This window comes from Nyctereutes procyonoides, unplaced genomic scaffold, assembly GCF_905146905.1.
Source record: "Nyctereutes procyonoides isolate TBG_1078 unplaced genomic scaffold, NYPRO_anot_genome, whole genome shotgun sequence".
NCBI classification, from domain to species: domain Eukaryota; kingdom Metazoa; phylum Chordata; class Mammalia; order Carnivora; family Canidae; genus Nyctereutes; species Nyctereutes procyonoides.
In genome coordinates, this window is record NW_026575132.1 from 10677394 (window position 1) to 10697963 (window position 20570).

General features: G+C 36.8%; 1 protein-coding gene across 1 annotated transcript in view; it reads right to left on the reverse strand.

Annotated features, from left to right (window-relative positions):
* The window catches only part of C2CD6 (C2 calcium dependent domain containing 6), a 106573-nt gene extending 86252 nt beyond the window's left edge, over positions 1-20321 (reverse strand). Inside the window, exons 1-4 of the mRNA XM_055344983.1 lie at positions 20115-20321; positions 6217-6303; positions 3256-3307; positions 1571-1716 (exon numbers count right to left, since the gene is read on the reverse strand). Of these exons, the coding sequence (XP_055200958.1) occupies positions 1571-1716; positions 3256-3307; positions 6217-6303; positions 20115-20321 (492 nt within the window). The remainder of the gene's footprint in view (positions 1-1570; positions 1717-3255; positions 3308-6216; positions 6304-20114) is intronic.
* Positions 20322-20570: the final 249 nt, after the last annotated feature.

Genomic DNA, 20570 nt, shown 5'->3' on the forward strand with positions numbered 1-20570 from the left:
ATATATAAATTTTCCTTTAACATGTTTTTCCTTTAACATGTTTTGCTTTTGTTTCCTTGTACAGTTTTCTATGTAGTTATTACTGAAACATTCCCAAATTTTCCATTAGAGTTCCATTAAAATTCTCCTCTTAATATGCTCAAACTAACAGCTATTTAAAAAAAGGAAAAAAGACTTTGATTATGCTAATAAAGATAAGCAACTTACTAATTTATACTATTCTCCAGCATTAATTTCAAGTTTTCCTTAAGTGGATATACACTCACAAATTCTTGAAAACTTGGCAAGCTCAGGAAAACTATTTGCAAAGTAAAACAAATAGTATAGATTGCCTTTAGCAAATCTATGCCTGATTTTTTGTGTCCTTTTTTTAAACTATGCTTAAAGAACTATCTTCAATACTCAAGACTTCAGCAAAAAGTTTTAAAGATTAAAACTGACGGTTAAAAAATATGGAGCACAGGGGAAATGTTTAGGATGTCACTAAAATTTAACTATTAGGACTAATGAATGGCCTAATCAATGAATCCCTATGGCTACATGAAATAGTGCTGCTCACTTTAAATAATGCAAACTCTGAGATACATTTAAGATTGTAAGAAGCTTAGCTATAAAGAGAAGCAAACTCTTAACACAGGAAGCTCTGATGTGAGAGGAAGTTGAACAGTACAGTCTGAAGCCAGACTGACTCCATTCCATTTACTGGTTCTAGGATCTTAAGAAAGTTATTTTACCTAACAGTACCTGTTTCCTCATCTGTAAAATGACGATTATAATAAAATAATATATATTGGGGGGGTGATTCTTATAAAGACTAAATAAGTTAATCCATGCACAAACAAGTAGAGTTTATATAAGAAGAAAGAAGAGAGAGAAATGAGGGGGAAATGAAAAAAAAAAAGAGAAAGTATGCTCTGGACTGAACATCGCATCCCCTCAAAATTCATATGTTGAAGCCTAAATCCCCAACATGATGGTATTTTTAGTTGTGGTGTTGGTGAGGTAATTAGGTCATGAGGGTAGAGCCCCCATGAGCTGGATTAGCCCCCGACAAGAAGAGACACAAGAAAGATGATCTCTCTTTGCTCTCTGCCATGTCACTAAATGATGAGAAGATGGCCATCAAGAAATTAGAAAGCAGGCTCTCACTAGACAGCGATGTGTCAGCACTCTGATCCTGAACTTCCTAGCCTCCAAAAAGGTGAGACATGAATGGCTACTGTTTAAGCCACCCCATCTATGGTAACTTGTTACAGCAGCACAAGCTAAGACAGAGTGTAAGAGGAGAAAAGCAATACAGAGAAAAATGTATGTTTGATGAACACTCAGAAACATAGTAAGATCTTAGGGAAGAAGATCACATCAAGATTATACATATGCCAGTAAGTTGTTTATTTTAAAAAAAAAAACACCAATATAGTCCATGGCATAGAAACAGAATACTGTAAAAATCAAATTAAAAGGTACTGCATTTGTTTCTTTCCAATCCCCCAAAAAGGAGATAATTAGTATGGATTATTTGAAACTGTAAAAATGCATTCTTATATCTAGAAGAGAACTTTAACATTACCTGTACAGAAAAATACTTTACGTCATCAAAATTAATTACAGCGTTCTTTTCATTGTTTTGGGATGGCAGGCTACACATTTTTGTACATTTCACAATGTTGTTAATAGAGATGCGAATGAACAAATTACTGTAATGTTGTAAAGCAACTGAAAATACACAGATATTGAGGAAGCAAATTTTGTTGTAATTGTATAGTAACAAGTTATAATATTACCCGTTAAACAATTCAGGCAAAATCAATCAAATAAATAAAGAAGGTAATCTTTTAAAATACTTTTAAAATAGTATTTTTGCCCATCAACGGTAGGCAAAATATAAGTAGGAAAATTAGGCTGATTATCCTTCAGATCACTTCTCATATCACCATCCTCACATTTCCATTATGATCTTCTGCAACTGTTTCTATATATTATAATTTTTTGAGAAAGAGAGAGGAGCAAGTAAGCAGCGGGGTGGGGAGGGCAGAAGGAGATAGAGAATCTTAAGCAGGCTCCATGCCCAGTGTGAATGACCCTGAGATCATGACCTGAGCTGAAATCAAGAGTCACATGCTTAACCTGAGTCACCTAGGAGCCCCTCTATGTATTATTTTTAAGGTGACTAAATATTTGCAATAAAAGTTAAAATTTTTTCTAAGCATAATTATGTAGAAATGCAAAACTTTGAAAATCACTTGAGAGTAATTTATTTTTAACATTAAGACAAAAAAATTTAAAGCAGTTTTCCATTATCTTACTCATTTCACTATATACTTCAGTATACTATACTGAATTATTGTTCATAGTACTCCATGCATTAAAACCATTTTGTCTTTATGATTTAACTAATTATCTTCAAAAATCTCTTTATGCAAAATTTTCCTCAATAATTCACTTTATATAAAAAAGAAATACCAAGACTTCACGACGACACTGGGTTTATGCCATGATATATCTAATTATGAGCAATCAGTTTATTAAAGGCACCAAGATAAATAAATCCTTTAAACAATGTTTAAGACTGCACAATTACTACTTTGAATAAAAAAAAAGGAAATAACTAGTATTATCATCTAAGATATGTATTTTTCCTTTTTTTGGTAAGATACATGTTTTTCCTTTATATGATGATTGAGATGGATTACAGATGGCTGAAAAACATTCATCAATTTGCACATCAAAAAGTGGAGTTTATTTTGCTCTGCTCTTGAATCTGGACTGGCCCTGGGAATACGTTAATGCAGTGGACATGACTAGGGCTGGGTCTAGGACAGGGTGAGAGAGACACCAGCCATGGTCCAAAATTTAAGGAGACACCAAAAACTTCAGTAAACAAAATAAATAATATTTTAATGTAGTATTTTTTAAAAATAAAAATGCAGAAAAAATATGATGGAAAGATAAGACCTTGGGACTGTATGGAAAGAAATTTCTAACCATTTCAGCTTTCCAGCTAAGTCTAGTCTTCTAGGCATCCTCACTAAAATACCAGACATGTAAATGACATCTCTTAGATATTCTAGCCCTTTTGAACTGTCAGATGACTGAATGCCTGCTGTGCTAATGTGAAGCAGAAGTGGCACTAATGAATGCACACAATGATTGATGATAAAATGGTGAAGGTTTTAAACCACTAAGTCTTGCAGCAATATATAACTGAAACACATATATGATCATGGTATGGTTCTGAAATCAAAGAAAGGATACTCTTAGGCGTGAAATGTCTGCAGTTCTTTACATGAATAGCAAGGCAGCCAACCTAAAACAATCAAAATAAAAACACAGCAAATGAGTTTTTAAGTTAACTTTTCTTCCATTTTATTCTACACCAAACTATATATTTTTAAAAGCTCCACTTTGCTAGATTTTCCTCATTAAAAATAGTTTCTCATTAAAAATATCTAGTTAATGGAAAACACCAGAAAACAGGAATACTGTTTTCTAAGAAAAATAGGCAGGATTTATTCAAAGTAAAACTAAAATGAACAAGAATACAATGAAAGAAAGAGAAAGAGAGAAAAGAAGGCAAGCATTATTAACTTAAATCCAACCATCACTCTTTGAATCATTGTTATTTTATGAGATGAGAACCGACAAAATGTAGCATCCCACATATAATAAGAAATATGCCTTGCTCCAGATAAGCTTTTTTATTCAGTATCCTAAAGCCACTCTATTCATTCAACAACCATTCACCCACTACAATGTGCCAAAGATTGTGAAATATTCATTTTCTCTTGTATAAAGTATTTCTAAATGTTAAATAAAATTATACTTTGTGTTTATGCATAAAGTAATATATAAAATGAATTCAGGAATACTTGAATACTGATATGCATTATCTGCCAAATATATTTAGCCATGTTTCGTCTTAAAAACCAAGTAAAAACAACAGCAATATGGTATTAAACACTGTAAACAAAATAAATGGCCAAATAGTATCTTTAAATATATGTAAATAATTTTAAAGATTTCGCTTTAAAAAAAAAAAAGACTTGGCTTTAAAATGATACAGAAACAGAAATTAGCATTCAGTATTTAATTTAAAAACTGTTATCTGAATCATAAAATCCTAAGAAGAAAGTACTGTGGTCTACTTCTCAAGGAAACTTAGATACGAAATGCTATGTTAGAAATTCTAAGTTTTGGGGATGCCTGGGTGGCCTCAGCGGTTAAGCGTCTGCCTTGGGCTCAGGGCGTGATCCTGCCTGGATCAAGTGACACATTGGGCTCCCTGCATGCAGCTTGCTTTTCCCTCTGCCTGTGTCTCTGTCTCTCTCTCTCTCTGTCTCTCTCATGAATAAATAAAATTTTAAAAAAAAATTCTAAGTTTTCAAATGCAAAGGGGTGTAATGCCAATGCCTATTACACAATCTAGGCAGGATTTTAAATAGTACTGCCATAGGTGATTCTATTAATCATTTTTATTTCTTAAAATTGGAGTTAAAGAGGATAAAACAGGGAAGTATAACTACAATTTTGTATTGCATAATGCGCCACATTAACATTCTGTCATAAATCACTGCCTGCCTGCCAAGTATTTTAACATGAAGCCATGGGCAACTACCTTTACTTTCCTTATATTTCATTAGCTCTTTATACTTTTGTATAATAGATCCATATAAAATAAAACAGAAAATTTTCTATTTAAATATAGAAAAATACTTAACACTCACAAATATAATGATGACCACTCACAGGCTATGGATAACAAATGTTGCCACAGATTCTGAGACCCATCTGTGGCCCAAAACAATAACCATGTCAAACCTTCACCAACCACCCCACCCCCAATATGCACTGAAAACAGGAAAGCAACCAGAAGAGTGTTCACAAAAGCATTTTATGCACCCAATTTTAAGACAGGCTTTTTCACATTTTTTCTAAAAAAGGGCTCTGACTGTCAGAAAGAGGAATAGTGGGTTGTGATGTAGCTATTGTTGCAGACACATGTACAAGCCTTGCCAAATACCTCAGAATAAATCCCAGAACTTTCAGAAAGTAATGTGACAAATCACATGCTATGAGGAGCTATCATATGCCAAACATCTGTCAAAAACTTCCAGGTGACTTTTAAGAGCAGGTTAATAATGTCTAGCAATATATAACTCAACTAAGGATATTGCAAACTATGAAGTCAGGAGGTGTGAATGAAATCAAAGTATCAGTTCTGAAGGAATGTAGAAGTCATACTCAATAGTATGGATTATGGATTTCAGTATGTCAACATAATGGCATGCAGAATAGCTTACAGCCAAAAGTGATTTCAAGGAATCTTTTCTAAGTTTAGATTCAGGCAGTGACTTTGATTGTGTTATAGGAAAGTATTATATAATTATACAGATAAATGCACACTGTGCTCATTTTGTAAAAAAAAAAAAAAAAAGTAAAATTAATATACTCTTACTTTTCCCCCCAAAAAACGTGGTGTTAAAGTCATCATATATTTTTTAATCAAGAAAATGTATGGTATACGATAGGATCTAGAGAAGAGGGACAAGAGAAACTCTCTCACTGCATACCCATTAACTATTCCAATGACGTTCAGGAATAAAGATAACTGTAAAAGAATACCAAAACATTTGATAGTTCTAAATGTATCTTATGTTCTATAGTGCACACATACGAAAAAAAAAAAAAACAGATTTTTCTGATTCTCAGCCTACATTTTAGGTCCAACTGTGTGTTTGTGTGTATATGTATGATTCACAAGAATTTTGCTTTTGTTTCTGGGTTATTCTGGATGAGACGTGGAGTCAATTTTCAAATCATAGCTCAAAGGCTCCTAAATCTGACAATAAATGCAATCACTTCACCAGCACAACAAAAATACTTAATCTTAGGCATTCTCAGATTCCAGGTTAGCAGATCTTAGGTGGAAGCCAAGAATCAATGTTTTTGAAAAGTATTCTCAGTGATTCTGATGTAACTATAGTTTGGGAGTCCCTGTATAGAATTTTTTTTTTCTGTGAATCAAGATGTTTTCCATAATTTCAGTGATTATTAGAATGCTTTTTCTGACTCAATGAAAAAAATGAAAAATTCACAAATATGTTATCAGAGAGAACCATTTTCTACATGTTTTTTGATTATCAAATAATAAATATTAACTAGTCTTCACATAAAGAAATAATTTGTACAGATTTACAAAGGATTAGTCTCACATACCACACCCCCAAATGGTACCAAAGTTGGCACTTCAGGTGTTATTTCCAGTTCTTTACTTTCAGTCCCTTTCAGAGTTCTTCTCAGCATCTACGATGTAAACAAATTAATATAAGACTTTAGAAGGCAAAGAAGAAATAGATAAAAGTCAACTTCCACAAATATTTTAGGAGTATCTACTAAGTAACAATTATTCTAGGCAGTGGGATATTAATATGACCAGAAAACTCATCCCCACCCTCCGTAAGTTTATCAATAAGTTAGCAGAGAAACAAATAGAAACAAATAAATATAAAATCATCAAGGGAACCATAAGGGGAGAGAGAAGCACACGGTACTGTGAATAATGAGTTCTGCTTGCTAACTAAAAATGACCATCATTACTCCATTTTAGTCTTAATCTGATATAGACATTAAGGACTGTATCCCACAGATGGGCAGTGATCCTGCTTGCAAGTTATCCCAAGATTCATTCAGCTAATCAGCCATTGAAGGAAGTGGAACTGAATAATTTGGGATAGTAGGTACATGGCAATGGGGCAAGGGATAAATGGTGGTCAGTTTTTAGTTGTGTGATTTCCTCAGAGCAACTTCACTAACTGCTATTTGTGAGTTGGTATCTTTGTTCTTAAGGGCTCTGGTCACTACACATGATGGTTAGCTTTTAAAAATTACAAGACATTTTTAGTAAGAGAAAAAGTAAAGAGAAAAAAGGAAGGTGGAAGACAGAGGCAAGGGCAATAGGGAAAAAGCTATTACAAATCCAACTTGAAAAGAAGAATTGTTATTTATCCCCAACCTTTGCTAACTTGAATCAACATAGCTTTACCTATAAACATTAGCTTTCCAGAAATCTGTTGTTTTGGGTCTCCTCAAGAACCAACTGTTCTATTTTTGACATATAAAATACATCTTTAGTTATGCTGAAATTATTGCTTCAAAGTATGTAACAAACACTTTATCTGTACTGAAGAAATCTGTTGTATGTATCTTGGGTCATTTTGCTGTTGCTGCATCTGACTGGCCTAATGGGTTTTATATATATGATTTTTATATATTTGTATAATTTGTAGTTTAAGGTAACTGAGTGACAATTACTATATCATCACTAAAACATCAAATGTGGTAATCATATGCGTATTCAGTGTGCACCCTCAAGCTTGTTGATGTTATAACCTTATTATGGAAGTTTGCTCTGTGCATTTTAATAAATATAAAATAATTGGGGAAAAATCCTTTAGAACACTCATGTTCAATTTACTCTTGACTATGTGGCAAAAAATACTGCCTCCCCCCTCACATCATTACCTTTTTACTTTTCCTTCCTTATCTGAGCAGAGTTCTCAGTGGCAGCAACATAAGCAAAACAACTCTGCCTAAATTCTATTAGAATCTTGAACACAAGTTCTAAAGACTAATCTCATAAGGCCTACTTGTACCACGCAGAATTTCTGAACCTGCAGAGAATTTTTATTTCTGTTAATTCTACTATGCCTTTCATTTCTGTCACTTTTGGCCCCACTTTGAATAAAAGTCCCTTGTGGCACTTCTTTTAAAGGTCTGGATATTCACTTACATTATTCTGTAATTCTTCCCCATTCACCTTTTTTTTAACCTACTCTCCTCCATTCCAGTTTTATTTGAAAACTCACTAGCCTACACGCTTAACTTTTCCCAGTATATTCCTCCTTCCTAGTGCTAGCAGAAACCTCTGTGTCTTCACATTAATTAACATTTACTAACATGCTGGCACAACTGTATGCCTAGCATTGTGCTGGTTCCATCTTGAAGTGTTCTTGCCCTTAAGAAGTTCAGTCTGGTGTTGAAGATAGAGAGGTGGAAAAAAAAAACCCACTTACAGTTTCTCTATAAGAAAAACGATTGCTGGGGATCCCTGAGTGGCTCCAGCGGTTTAGTGCCTGCCTTCGGCCCAGGGAGTGATCCTGGAGACCCGGGATCAAGTCCTACAAAGGGCTCCCTGCATGGAGCCTGCTTGTCCCTCTGCCTGTGTCTCTGTTTCTCTCTCTCTGTATCTCTCATGAATAAATAAATAAAATCTTTAAAAAAAAAATAAAAGAAAAACGATTACTGAAAAAAAGATAATTTTATTTTTCCTTTTTCTTTACCCTACCCAGATTTCCTACATGGGAAAAGGAATAACTTATTTGATTGGTCAGACCTTCCCATTCATTGTGCAAAACTACAAGTTTCTGGATTTATTAACTCTGAAAAAAAATATTTTTTAAAGATTTTATTTATTTATTCATGAGAGACACAGAAAGAGAAAGGCAGAGACACAGGCAGAGGGAGAAGCAGGCTCCATGCAGGGAATCTGATGCGGGACTAATATATATGTATATATATATATTTTAAATATTTCCTAAATCATCTTTTCTCTGCCTAACTTGGGAGCAAAGACTCTTTTTCACCATCTGTGTTTCTGTCCCCATGGAACAAGGACACTCACAGCAAGGCCCAGGGATCATCTCTAGAGTAGTAGAAGAAAATATTAGAATAGAATTGATATTAACAATTTTCTTTAACAAATAATAAAGTACATACAACTAACTGTAAGCAGTAGACAAATATTCCAAGGATAACTGAATTTTATGCTCAGAGAGGTTATATCACTGCCTTCATAAGTTCTGGACATCGCATTTGCCAGGTAAATGGACTGACCAATCCACATTATCTTAAATACCATACTCAGCGTACTTTACAAATAGATAAGGACTGAGCATAAAAAATGTCATGGCAAAATATTATTAAAGTTGGCAAACAGGGGATCCCTGGGTGGCTCAGTGGTTTGGCGCCTGCCTTTGGCCCAGGGCACAGTCCTGGAGCTCCAGGATCGAGTCCCGTGTCGGGCTCCTGGCATGGAGCCTACCTCTCCCTCTGCCTGTGTCTCTGCCTCTCTCTCTCTCTATGTCTATCATAAATAAATAAAATCTTAAATAAAATTTTTTTTAAGTTGGCAAAGATATACCATGTACTTTGATCTTACAAAAAAAAGATAAATGCTCCAAATTTGCTAAACTGTGATGACAAATAGCAGTATGTAAACTAGAAAATATTTTTAAATGTATAGTTCTTAATCTGTCTTTTCGGAGTAAGGTAGTGACATTTTAGTGAGTGGGAAAATAACTCTTTTATATGAACTCATGTTAAGAACATTTTGAAAACTATTGCAAATATTTTTACCTAATGTTATTTTATGTGTGTGCAAATGTGCTGATCACACTACATACTCATGATATCACACTTTAAAAACTTAGAAACCATTTCCTACTTTGTTTTAAAAATCTCACAAAAGAAGGGTTTCAGCAGGTTAGGAAACCATTTTTCGTTTTTAATATAAAGAAATGTAATGCTTTCCAATACTTTGCCAGAACTATTACTCAGAAAAGATAATATTTTACTGATAAAATCTGGACTAAAAACTTTGCAAAGTAGAAGAGAAATTAAAAATGAATAATGTCATTTACCAAGTACAACCAAGATGCACCTATTCCATTTGAAATTTCAAATCTTTGAAAGTATCTTTTTCAAATACAATAGCATTAAAACCCTTATACTGAAATAACAAATTTGCCTTAGAATGAGACCTTCAAATCACTACATCACTAATATTAAAACCCTGCCTTTCAAATTAAATTAATATTAAAACCCTGCTTACTGAATTCTGTACCACTGATAAACATGGAAATCATTTTTAGAAATACTGCTTATCATTTTAAATTTTTTATATATTGTAGAATTTATATAATAAATTACAGTACTTTAATGTAATGTATAAATAAATATACAAACATTGGTGATAGATGTTCACATATTTTAATTGATAAGGCTGTGTAGTCTAAGCAATTTGGAGACTACTTCTACAGAGTTGCAACTAAATGACTATAAGCTATCTCACTTGCCCAAATCTGCCTTTCTGGAGGCTCTAAGCCCCAAGTTTCCATGCATATTCCCACCTAATCACAGTCTGCTTAGAATGAAGCATCTCAAAGAAAAAAAAAAAAAAGAATGAAGCATCTCATACATGCTGCCTTCAATTTGAGATGCAGGTAAGAAAGAGTTCCACAATAGTTTCCAGTTTAGACTCATTACCAGAAAGCCTTAGATAAAGCTGATACTTAGTTCCTCATTTGACTGTCCACTTTTTAGCAAATACTAATGGCTACAACCCTGGAGCAAAAGAGGAGCAAGAGGTAAGATTCCAGTACCATGCCTGATCCAGGATGTCTAAGAAGTATCTCATAAACATATGGCAAATGAGAGGAGTGGGGAGAGAGTGTTAGGGAAGGATCTAATGAAAAGGAAAAAAATTAAGAACTAGAGGGACAGAAGCCTAGACAAAATAAATATAAAAGTATAAAGGAAAAAGGCATAGTTTTACTACATTATAATATTTATATAATATATATAAGTATATTGTACTGAGATACATATACTTAGGTACAATAAGTATATATACTTACATATAAACTATAAATACTATTATATCATGTAATGTTTATATAATATATACTTACATATTTATGTTAATGTAAATATTGCATCACAACATACATATACAGATGGCTATCAAACAACATGAATTTGAACTGTGTGGGTTCATTTATACATGAGTTTTTTCCAACAAATATACACACAGTACTATAAATGTATTTTCATTTCCTTATGATTTTCTTAACATTTCCTTTCTTTAGATTACTTAATTTTAAGAATACAGTACATAATACATACACTTTACAAAATATGTGTTAATCAACTGTTTATGTCATCAGTAAAGCTTCCAGTCACTAGTACCCATTAGTAGTAAATTTTGGGGGGTATCAAAAGTTACATATGGATTTTCAATTGCATAGGGGTCAGTGTCCTTGATCCTCATATTGTTCAAGAATCACTCCAAATAATTCACCTCAATTTGAACTACAGATTCAGTGCAACCAAAATCAAAGTCCTAACAAGTTTTCCTACAGAAATTGATGAGCTTTTCCAAAAATTAGTATGGAAATGGAAAGACCAAGAATAGCCACCTTGGTCTTGGTCTTCAAGACCATCTTGAAGAAGAAAAATAAAATGAAGTATTTATATTTTTTTAAGATTTATTTTTTAAGATTTATTTTTTCATGAGAGACACAGAGAGAGAAAGGCAGAGACACAGACAAGGAGAAGCAGGCTCCATGCAGGTAGCCTGATGTGGGACTCGATCCCAGGATTCCAGGAACACACCCTGGGCCAAAGACAGGCGCTAAATCACTGAGCCACCCAGGGATCCCCACAAAATGAAGTATTTAAAAATTAAAGAAATATTAGCCTCATCAATCAGACAACAAAAAAAGGTAAAAGACATTCAAAGTGCTGAAGAAGAAGCCAAACTCTTACCCTTCACACATGACATGATACTTTATGTGGAAAACCCAAAAGACTCCACCTTAAAATTGCAAGAACTCATAAAGCAATTGGCCAACATGACAGGATATAAAATCAATGCACAGAAATCAGTTGCATTTCTACACACTAATAGTGAGACTGACGAAAGAGAAATTAAGGAATTGATCCCATTTACAATTGCACCAAAACCCATAAGATATCTAGGAAAAAACTTAACCAAACAGGTAAAGGATTTGTACTCTAAAAACTATAGAACATTTATGAAAGAAATTGAAGAAGACACAAAGGGAAGGAAAAACATTCCATGTGCATGGATTGGAAGAATAAATATTGTTAAAATGTCTATGCTGGGACACCTGGTGGCTCAGTGGTTCAGTGTCTGCCTTTTGGTTGGGTCATGATCCCGGGGTTCTGGGATCAAGTCCCACATTAGGCTCTCTACAGGAAACCTGCTTCTTCCTCTGCCTATGTCTCTGCCTCTCTCTGTGTGTCTCTCATGAATAAATAAAATCTTTGAAAAATTTAAAAAAAATAAAATGTCTATGCTACCTAGAGCAATCTACACATTCAATGCAATCCCTATGAAAATATCACCAGCATTTTTCACAGAGCTGAAACAAATAATCCTAAAATTTGTAAAGAAACAGAAACTACCCCAAATAGCCAGAGAAATGTTGAAAACAAAAGCTGGAGGCATCACAATTCTGGACTCCAAATCCGTAATCATCAAGACAGCATGTTACTGGCACAAAAACAGACACATAGATCAATGGAACAGAATAGAGAACCCAGACACGGACCATCAACTCAATGGTCAACTCATCTTTAACAAAGCAGTAAAGAATACTCAGTTGAAAAAAGACAATCTCTTCAATAAATGATGCTAGGAAAGTTGGACAGCCACATGGAGAAGAATGAAACTGGACCATTTCCTCACACCATACAAAAATAGACTCAAAATGGATGAAAGACCTAAATGTGAAACAGGAATCCAACAAAATCCTAGAGGAAAGCACAGGCAACAACCTCTTTGATCTCTGCTGCAGCAACTCCTTGTAAGACACATCTCCAGAGGCAAGGGAAACAAAACCAAAAATTATTCAGACTTCATCAGGATAAAACGCTTCTGTACAGCAAAGGAAACAGTCAACAAAACTAAAAGACAACCTACAGAATGGGAGATCTTTGCAAATGATATATCAGATAAAGGGTTAGTATCCAAAATCTATAAAGAGGGCAGCCCGGGTGGTGCAGTGGTTTAGTGCCGCGGGGTGTGATCCTTGGAGACCCGGGATCGAGTCCCACATGGGGTTCCCTGCATGGAGCCTGCTTCTCCCTCTGCCTGTGTCTCTGCCTCTCTCTCTCTCTCTCTCTGTGTGTCTCTCATGAATAAATAAAATCTTTAAAAAAAATCTATAAAGAATTTATCAAACTCAACACCCAAAAAACAAATAATCCAATCATGAAATAAGCAGAAGACATGACAGACATTTCTCCAAAGAAGATATACAAATGGCCAACAGATAAATGAAAAAGTGTTCAACATCACTCATCATCATGGAAATATAAATCAAAACCACAAAAAGACAGTACCTAACATCTGTCACAATGGCCAAAATGAACAACACAGGAATCAATAGATGTTGGCGAGGATGTGGAGAAAGAGGAACCCTCTTCACTGCTGGTGGGAATGCAAACTGGTGCCACTCTGGAAAACAGTATGGAGTATGGAGATTCCTCAAAAAGTTAAAAATAGAACTACCGCATGACCCAACAATTGCATTACTAGGTATTTATCCAAAGGATACAAAGAGTGACTTGAAGGGGCACATGCACCCCAATGTTCATAGCATCAACGTCCACAATAGCCAAAATATAGAAAGAGCCCAGATGTCCATTGACAGATGAGTGGATAAAAAAGTAGTAGTATATATATATGCAATGGAATACTACTCAGCCATCAAAAAGAAAGAAATCTTGTCATTTGCAACAACGTGGATAGAACTAGGGGATATAATGCTAAGTGAATAAGTCAAAGAAAGGTAAGTATCACATGATTTCATTCACATGTGGAATTTAAGAAACAAAACAGATGAACATAGGGGAAGAGAAGGGAAAATAAGATAAAAACAGAGAGGGAGGGCAGCCCCACTGGCACAGTGGTTTAGCGCCACCTGCGGCCTGGGGTGTGATCCTGGAGTCCTGGGATCAAGTCCCACATCGGGTTTCTTGCATGGAGCCTGCTTCTCCCTCTGCCTGTGTGTCTGCCTCTCTGCCTGCCTCTCTCTCTCTCTGCCTCTGAATAAAAAAATAAATGAATAAAAAAATAAATAAATAAAAATAAATAAAAAACCATCATTAAAAAAAAACAGAGGGAGGTAAATCATGAGAGATTCTTAACAACAGAAAATAAATTGAGGGTTGCTAGAGGGATGGTGAGTAGTGTGATGGGGTAATTGGGTGATAAGCATTAAGGAGGTCACTAGATGTAATAAGCACTAGTGTTTTTTTTTTAAGATTTTATTTATTTACTCATGAGAGACACAGATAGAGAGAAGCAGAGACATAGGCAGAGGAAGAAGTGGGATCCTTGCAGGGAGCCGGATGCAGGACATGATCCTGGGACTCCAGGATCACGCCCTGGGCCAAAAGCAGACCCTCAACCACTGAGCCACCCAGGTGTCCCTAAACACTAGTGTTATATGCAAACGATGAATCACTAAATTATACCCTTGAAACAAATAATACATTATATATTAACTAAATTGAATTTAAACAAAAATTAAAAAGAAAAACAAATAAATAGATCAATAGAACAGGAGAATCCAAAAATAAACTCATGATTATATGGTCAATTAATCTTCAACAAAGGAGGCAAGAATATGCAACGGAAAAATGACACTCTTCAGCAAATGGTATTGTGGAAACTGGACAGGTGCATGCAAAAGAGTGAAACTGAACCGCATTCTTGTACCATACATAAAAGTAAACTCAAAATGGATTAAGGACCTAAATGTGATACCTGAAACCATAAAAATTCTTGAAGAGAGTATAGGCAGTGATTTCCCTGACCTGACATCAGCTGTAGCAACGTTTTTCTAGATATGTTTCCTAAGGCAAGGGAAACAAAAGCAAAAATAAACTATTGAGACATCAAAATAAAAAGCTTCTGCACAGCAAAGGAAACCACCAACAAAACTAGAAGACAATCTATAGAATGGGAGAAGATATTTGCAGATAACATATCTGATAAAAAGGTTAGTATCCATAAATTGTCCCACTGAATATCAAATAAAACTTCCGGGCAGCCCGGATGGCTCAGTGGTTTAGCGCCCCCAGGGCGTGATCCTGGAGACCCTGGATGGAGTCCCACATCCCACATCGGGCTCCCTGCATGGAGCCTGCTTCTCCCTCTGCCTGTGTCTGTGCCCCTCTCTCTGTGTCTCTCATGAGTAAATAAATAAAATCTTTGTTTAAAAAAAAAAAACAAAAAACAACAACAAAAAAAACTTCCTTACCATTTCTGTGAAGTAAGCATAACACTGATATCTAAACTGATAAAGAAAATAGAGGGGAACCTCAGGTGGATCAGGGGTTTAGCGCCACCTTTGGCCTGGGGCATGATCCTGGAGTCCCGGGATTGAGTCCCTTGTCAGGCTCCCAGCATGGAGCCTGCTTCTCCCTCTGCTTGTGTCTGTGCCTCTCTCTCTCTCTCTCTCTCTCTGTGTGTCTCTCATGAATAAATAAATAAAATTTAAAAAAAAAGAAAATAGACAAAAACACACTGATACAAAAATGCCAAAAAGTAAGCAGAATTGAGCACCACATGAAGAAAATAATATGCAATAACTAAGTGCGATTAATTCCTGGAACACAAATTGGTTTAATACTAGGAAAATCATTGATAGAATATGCCACATCATAGAGATCGAAAAAGTTATATGATTATCTCCATATATGTTTAAATGGCCTCTGACAAAATTCAACACGCTTTCCTGATTAAAACACTCTCAAAAATAGGGGATCCCTGGGTGGCTCAGTGGTTTGGCGCCTGCCTTCGGCCCAGGGCGTGATCCTGGAGTCCCAGGATCGAGTCCCACGTCAGTCCCAGGATCGAGTCTCACGTCGGGCTCCCGGCATGGAGCCTGCTTCTCCCTCTGCCTGTGTCTCTGCCTCTCTCTCTATCATAAATAAATAAATAAATCTTTAAACAAACAAACAAACAAACAAACAAAAACCACCCTCAAAAATAGGAATTAAGCCAGTCCTAAAGCCAATGTTTCATTTGGTGGGGAAACACCTTTACTAAGATCAAGAATAAAGCAAGGTTGCCTACTGTCACCGTCATTCTTCAACACCTTACTGGTGGCATGAGCCAAAGCAATTAGACAAGAGAAATCAACTTAAGGCAAAAGAATTGGGAGGAAAAATTGTTTCTGGGTAGAAAAGTCAACACCAGAAACCATAAAGATGTCAGTTGCCTAACTTACCAATTTAACACACTCCTTATAAAAAAATACAAAGTTCTTTGCTGAGATAAACAAGTTAATAATAAAGTGGTTTGTTTGTTTTTTTTTAAGTGAGAACAGTCAGGATATCACTGGACAAGGAAAATCACAAAGCAGGGAACCAGCCCTACCTGACTTTAAAACATAGCATAAGTCTTTAAAATAAAATAGTATGGTCCTGGTAAATGAATAGATAGACCAGTGGAATAGAAAGTCCAGGGAAAATATCAGATACATATGGTCACTTAAATCTCAAATCACTGGGGCAAAGATGGATTTTTTTTTCTTAATAAATGGTTTAGGGACCATTCCACTTAGAGGAAAAAACAAAAAAAAAACAAAATACCAAGTCCATACCTCAAACCAAACAATCCAAATAAATCAGGGATTTAAATGTAAAATGATTAAATCTGGGATTAAATGTAAAAATGATACGCAAGTACTAGAAGGTAACAGGTAAATTCCTTTGTGACCTGGGTGTATGTAAACAGTTTTTAACTAAGACTCATAAATCAGATGCAATAAAAGATTGATAAACTTGACCTCATAAGATTAAGAACCCTTTTGCATAACAAAAACTGCCAACAACAGTCAAAATAATAGCTGTTAAACTGGGAGAAAATATTTGTAACACATATCACAGATGAAGATCTAGTATCTTGGGACGGCTGGGTGGCTCAGCGGTTGAGTATCTGCCTTCAGCCCAGGGAGTGATCCTGGAGTCCTGGGACAGAGTCCTGCATTGGACTCCCTGCATGGACCCTGCTTCTCCCTCTGCCTGTTTCTCTGCCTCTCTCTCTGTGCCTCTCATGAATAAATGAAATATTAAAAAAAAGAGAGAGAGAGAGAAAGATCTAATAAAGAACTTTTGAAAAATGGAGGAGGAAAAGAACTTTTCTCTTAGGAAAATAAACAGAAAATTCACACAAAAAAAATTTAAGGGACTTTAAACATACAAAAAGATATGCTATGGCCCCATTTCACACCATTCTCCCTCTCATTCACTACGTTCCATGAACATTCCAAACCCTCTGCAGAAACTTCACATCTGTTTACTTTCTTATGCTCTCTCCAACTCTTTTTTTAAAATATTTTTTAAAGATTTTCTTTATTTAGGGATGCCTGGGCGGCTCAGCGGTTGAGGATCCGCCTTTGGTTCAGGACGTGATCCTGTAGGCCCAGAATCGAGTCCCACATTGGGCTCCCTGCATGGAGCCTGCTTCTCCCTCTGCCTGCGTCTCTGCCTCTCTCTCTCTCTCTCTCTCTCTCTCTCTGTGTGTGTGTGTGTGTCTCATGAATAAATAAATAAAATCTTTTTAAATAAATAAACAAACACTGGTCTGGAAGAAGAGATGCCTTTCTATTCAAGAAAGATACCTCTGTCTGTGCTTCAGAACCCATGCTTTTCCATCCCCTCATAGATTCTACTGTCCTCACTGCCTATTTCTTTACTCTCTCCTTAAATCCTAATAGTTAATTTTTTCAACAAAGCACATCTTTTTTTTTTTTTTAGTTCCAATAAAACTTTATTTATAAAAACAGGCAGTGGGCCTGGTTTGGCCAAGGGGCTATAGTTTGCTAATTCCTGGCTTTTTTTTTTTAATTATAAATTAATTTTTATTGGTGTTCAATTTACCAACATACAGAATAACACCCAGTGCTCATCCCGTCAAGTGTCCCCCTCCGTGCCCGTCACCCATTCACCCCCACCCCCCGCCCTCCTCCCCTTCCACCACCCCTAGTTCATTTCCCAGAGTTAGAAGTCTTTATGTTCTGTGTCCCTTTCTGATATCTCCCACACATTTCTTCTCCCTTCCCTTATATTCCCCTTCACTATTATTCATTCAACAAAGCACATCTGATCCATATTATCCCCCTGCTTAAAACCAGCTTTTCCTGTCTTCTGTAGCCCTGGTTCTTTGAATATCCTTGAATTTAAATGTGTTTTAAGCACCACCTGCAAACTATTCGTATCCCGAAATGTATTCCAAGAAGATGTGAAACAAAAAAAAAAAAAGAAACAAAAAAATAAAAATAAAAAAATAAATAAAAAATAAATAAAAAATAAAAAATAAATAAATAAAAAGAAGATGTGAAACATACCTGAGAGTTATGTTTGCTTCCAAGTTTAAAAAAACTGTATTTTGAACAGAAATGCTAAACATGTTTATATAGCTGTTACTACCGTAGGATAATCTGATTTCAAGAAACCATGTGCCATAAAATGCCAAGAAATTGTAAGAAGACTACCTGTTACCTAAATATATAATGTTCCACCTGTGTACTGATGCATAGGCAGCATTTATTAAAGAGGAATATCCATTCTGTGATCAATGGTCTACACTGTGTATCTTATAGCTATTATAATAATTTTAATAACACACACTTGTATTTTTCTAACTTTGTTGTATAATGAACATCTATAGTACATAAACTCATTCCTCTGGATCCGTGTCTGAAAAGAATTCATTTATGAGGTCATTATAAATTAAACCCAAGTGCACATTTCATTTCTTAAGCTCTTTTTTTGTTGTTGTTCTATCAAAACATTAAAATATCCTATGGTCAAATAATTTGGGAAACCAAACTTGCGTCAACAACGTACCTCGCATATGGGTGCACTACTCTTTTTTGAATATATGTAGTTGCTGTTGTGCCTATAAGCAAATTAAAAACACTGCCGCCTGGTGGCTGTCATTACAGATCTTTCCAGTCAGTAGAGAGTAAAAAGTCCGTTATTCTTTTGTGATAAAAAGGAATTCTCGTGCTCGAAAAAATACTGGAAATTACCATTCTACAAAATAAAGTCCATATTCCACAAAGTGATGTAAAACAAACATCTCCTGTGGCCTAAACCTCCAAACACTTCCCTCTTTCACCACTTTGCAATTTCTCCTACCATTATGGCTAAATCCTAATACGCTCTCAATTGATCATAACAATGAATCAAGAGTATTCTAAGTTTCTGGAAGTAGGAGGGTACTGTCGAGATCAAGTAATTCAACTCCCTGATTTTACAGAGGGCATCTTCCTTTTGTGCACCATTTGTTCCTGATACCTTTATCTCTACTATTCTTTTAATAGCTGAAGACCAACAGAGAACGTACAAATTCCCTAATGTCGCCTTCTAACACTTTGAAAAAGCGAGTTTCCATCTGGTTACCCTTTTCCACTTCCTCCGTGCTCTGGCTATACCATCATACCGTGAACTTAAAAGAGTTTCACATATTTTGAACATAAATCAATCTTTCCAATTAAGAACAGGAGGCCGGGGGATCCCCGGGTGGCTCAGCGGTTTGGCGCCTGCCTTTGGCCCAGGGCGCGATCCTGGAGTCCCGGTATCGAGTCCGGCATCGGGCTCCCTGCATGGAGCCTGTTCCTCCCTCTGCCTGTGTCTCTGTCTCTGTCTCTCTCTCTCTGTGTCTATCATGAATGAATGAATCTTAAAAAAAAAAAAAAAAAGGAGGCCAATTACTTTGCAGACGTGACACGGATTTGTTCCCGTATGATGACCCCAGGAAGTGAAAACAAAGGTGACTCGACTTTCTGAAGTTTAGCCCTTTAACATCAGAAATGAAATCCTGATGGTGGTGATGAAGGCATCACTTATGTCAATGACGACAGCAGCTGTGACACCTCCTGCCTCGCAGCTTTAAGCACTTGACATCATTATCTCTCTCAGATCTTCAAACGACGCTAAAAAGGAGACTGTCCCAACTGTCACTTAAATTACTGCCCGAGGGGATCCCTGGAGGGCCCAGCGGTTGAGCACCTGCCTTTGACCCAGGGCGTGACGCCGGAGACCCACCCACCCCCGATCGAATCCCGCGTCGGGCTGGCTGCATGGAGCCTGCTTCTCCCTCCCTGTGTGTGTCTCTCATGAATAAATAAATAAAATCTTAAAAAAAATAATTACTGTCTGACAAGTTAAATGACTGTCAAGGTCCCACAAGTGAGCGCCACCTTCCAGTTTAGGGCGGGGCCCCCGCTCACGTTCAGCAGCCGGTGCCCGGCGCCCTCCTCCTTGGCCGGGTGCGTGGCCCTGCTACCCCTGCGGCCCTCTGCTGTGCAGGACGTCGGGGATGCAGTAGGGATTCCTCTGAAGTGCGGGGGCTGTGGACTGGGGACGGCCCCGCCCTTCGCGGTCGTCGGGGGCGTGGGAACCGCGGGCCGGCGCTCGGGGAAGCTCCATCCCTCCATCCTCCGCCGGCCGGTCTGCGCCCAACCGCCGGCCCCCACTGCGCAGGCGCGGCCCGCCGCCGCCGCCCGCCGCCGCCGCCCGCCGCCGCCGCCCCGCCCAGGTCTCAGCGCGTGCGCACTGCGGCCCGCGCTTCCCCAGCCCGAGCTGTCCCGAGGGCCGGCTGCAAGCGCTTCCCCAAGCCCCTTCCCTCTCAGGGGATTCGGAGCGTGCTGGTGGACGGCAAGGCCCTTCCGCGCTGTGAACGCCGT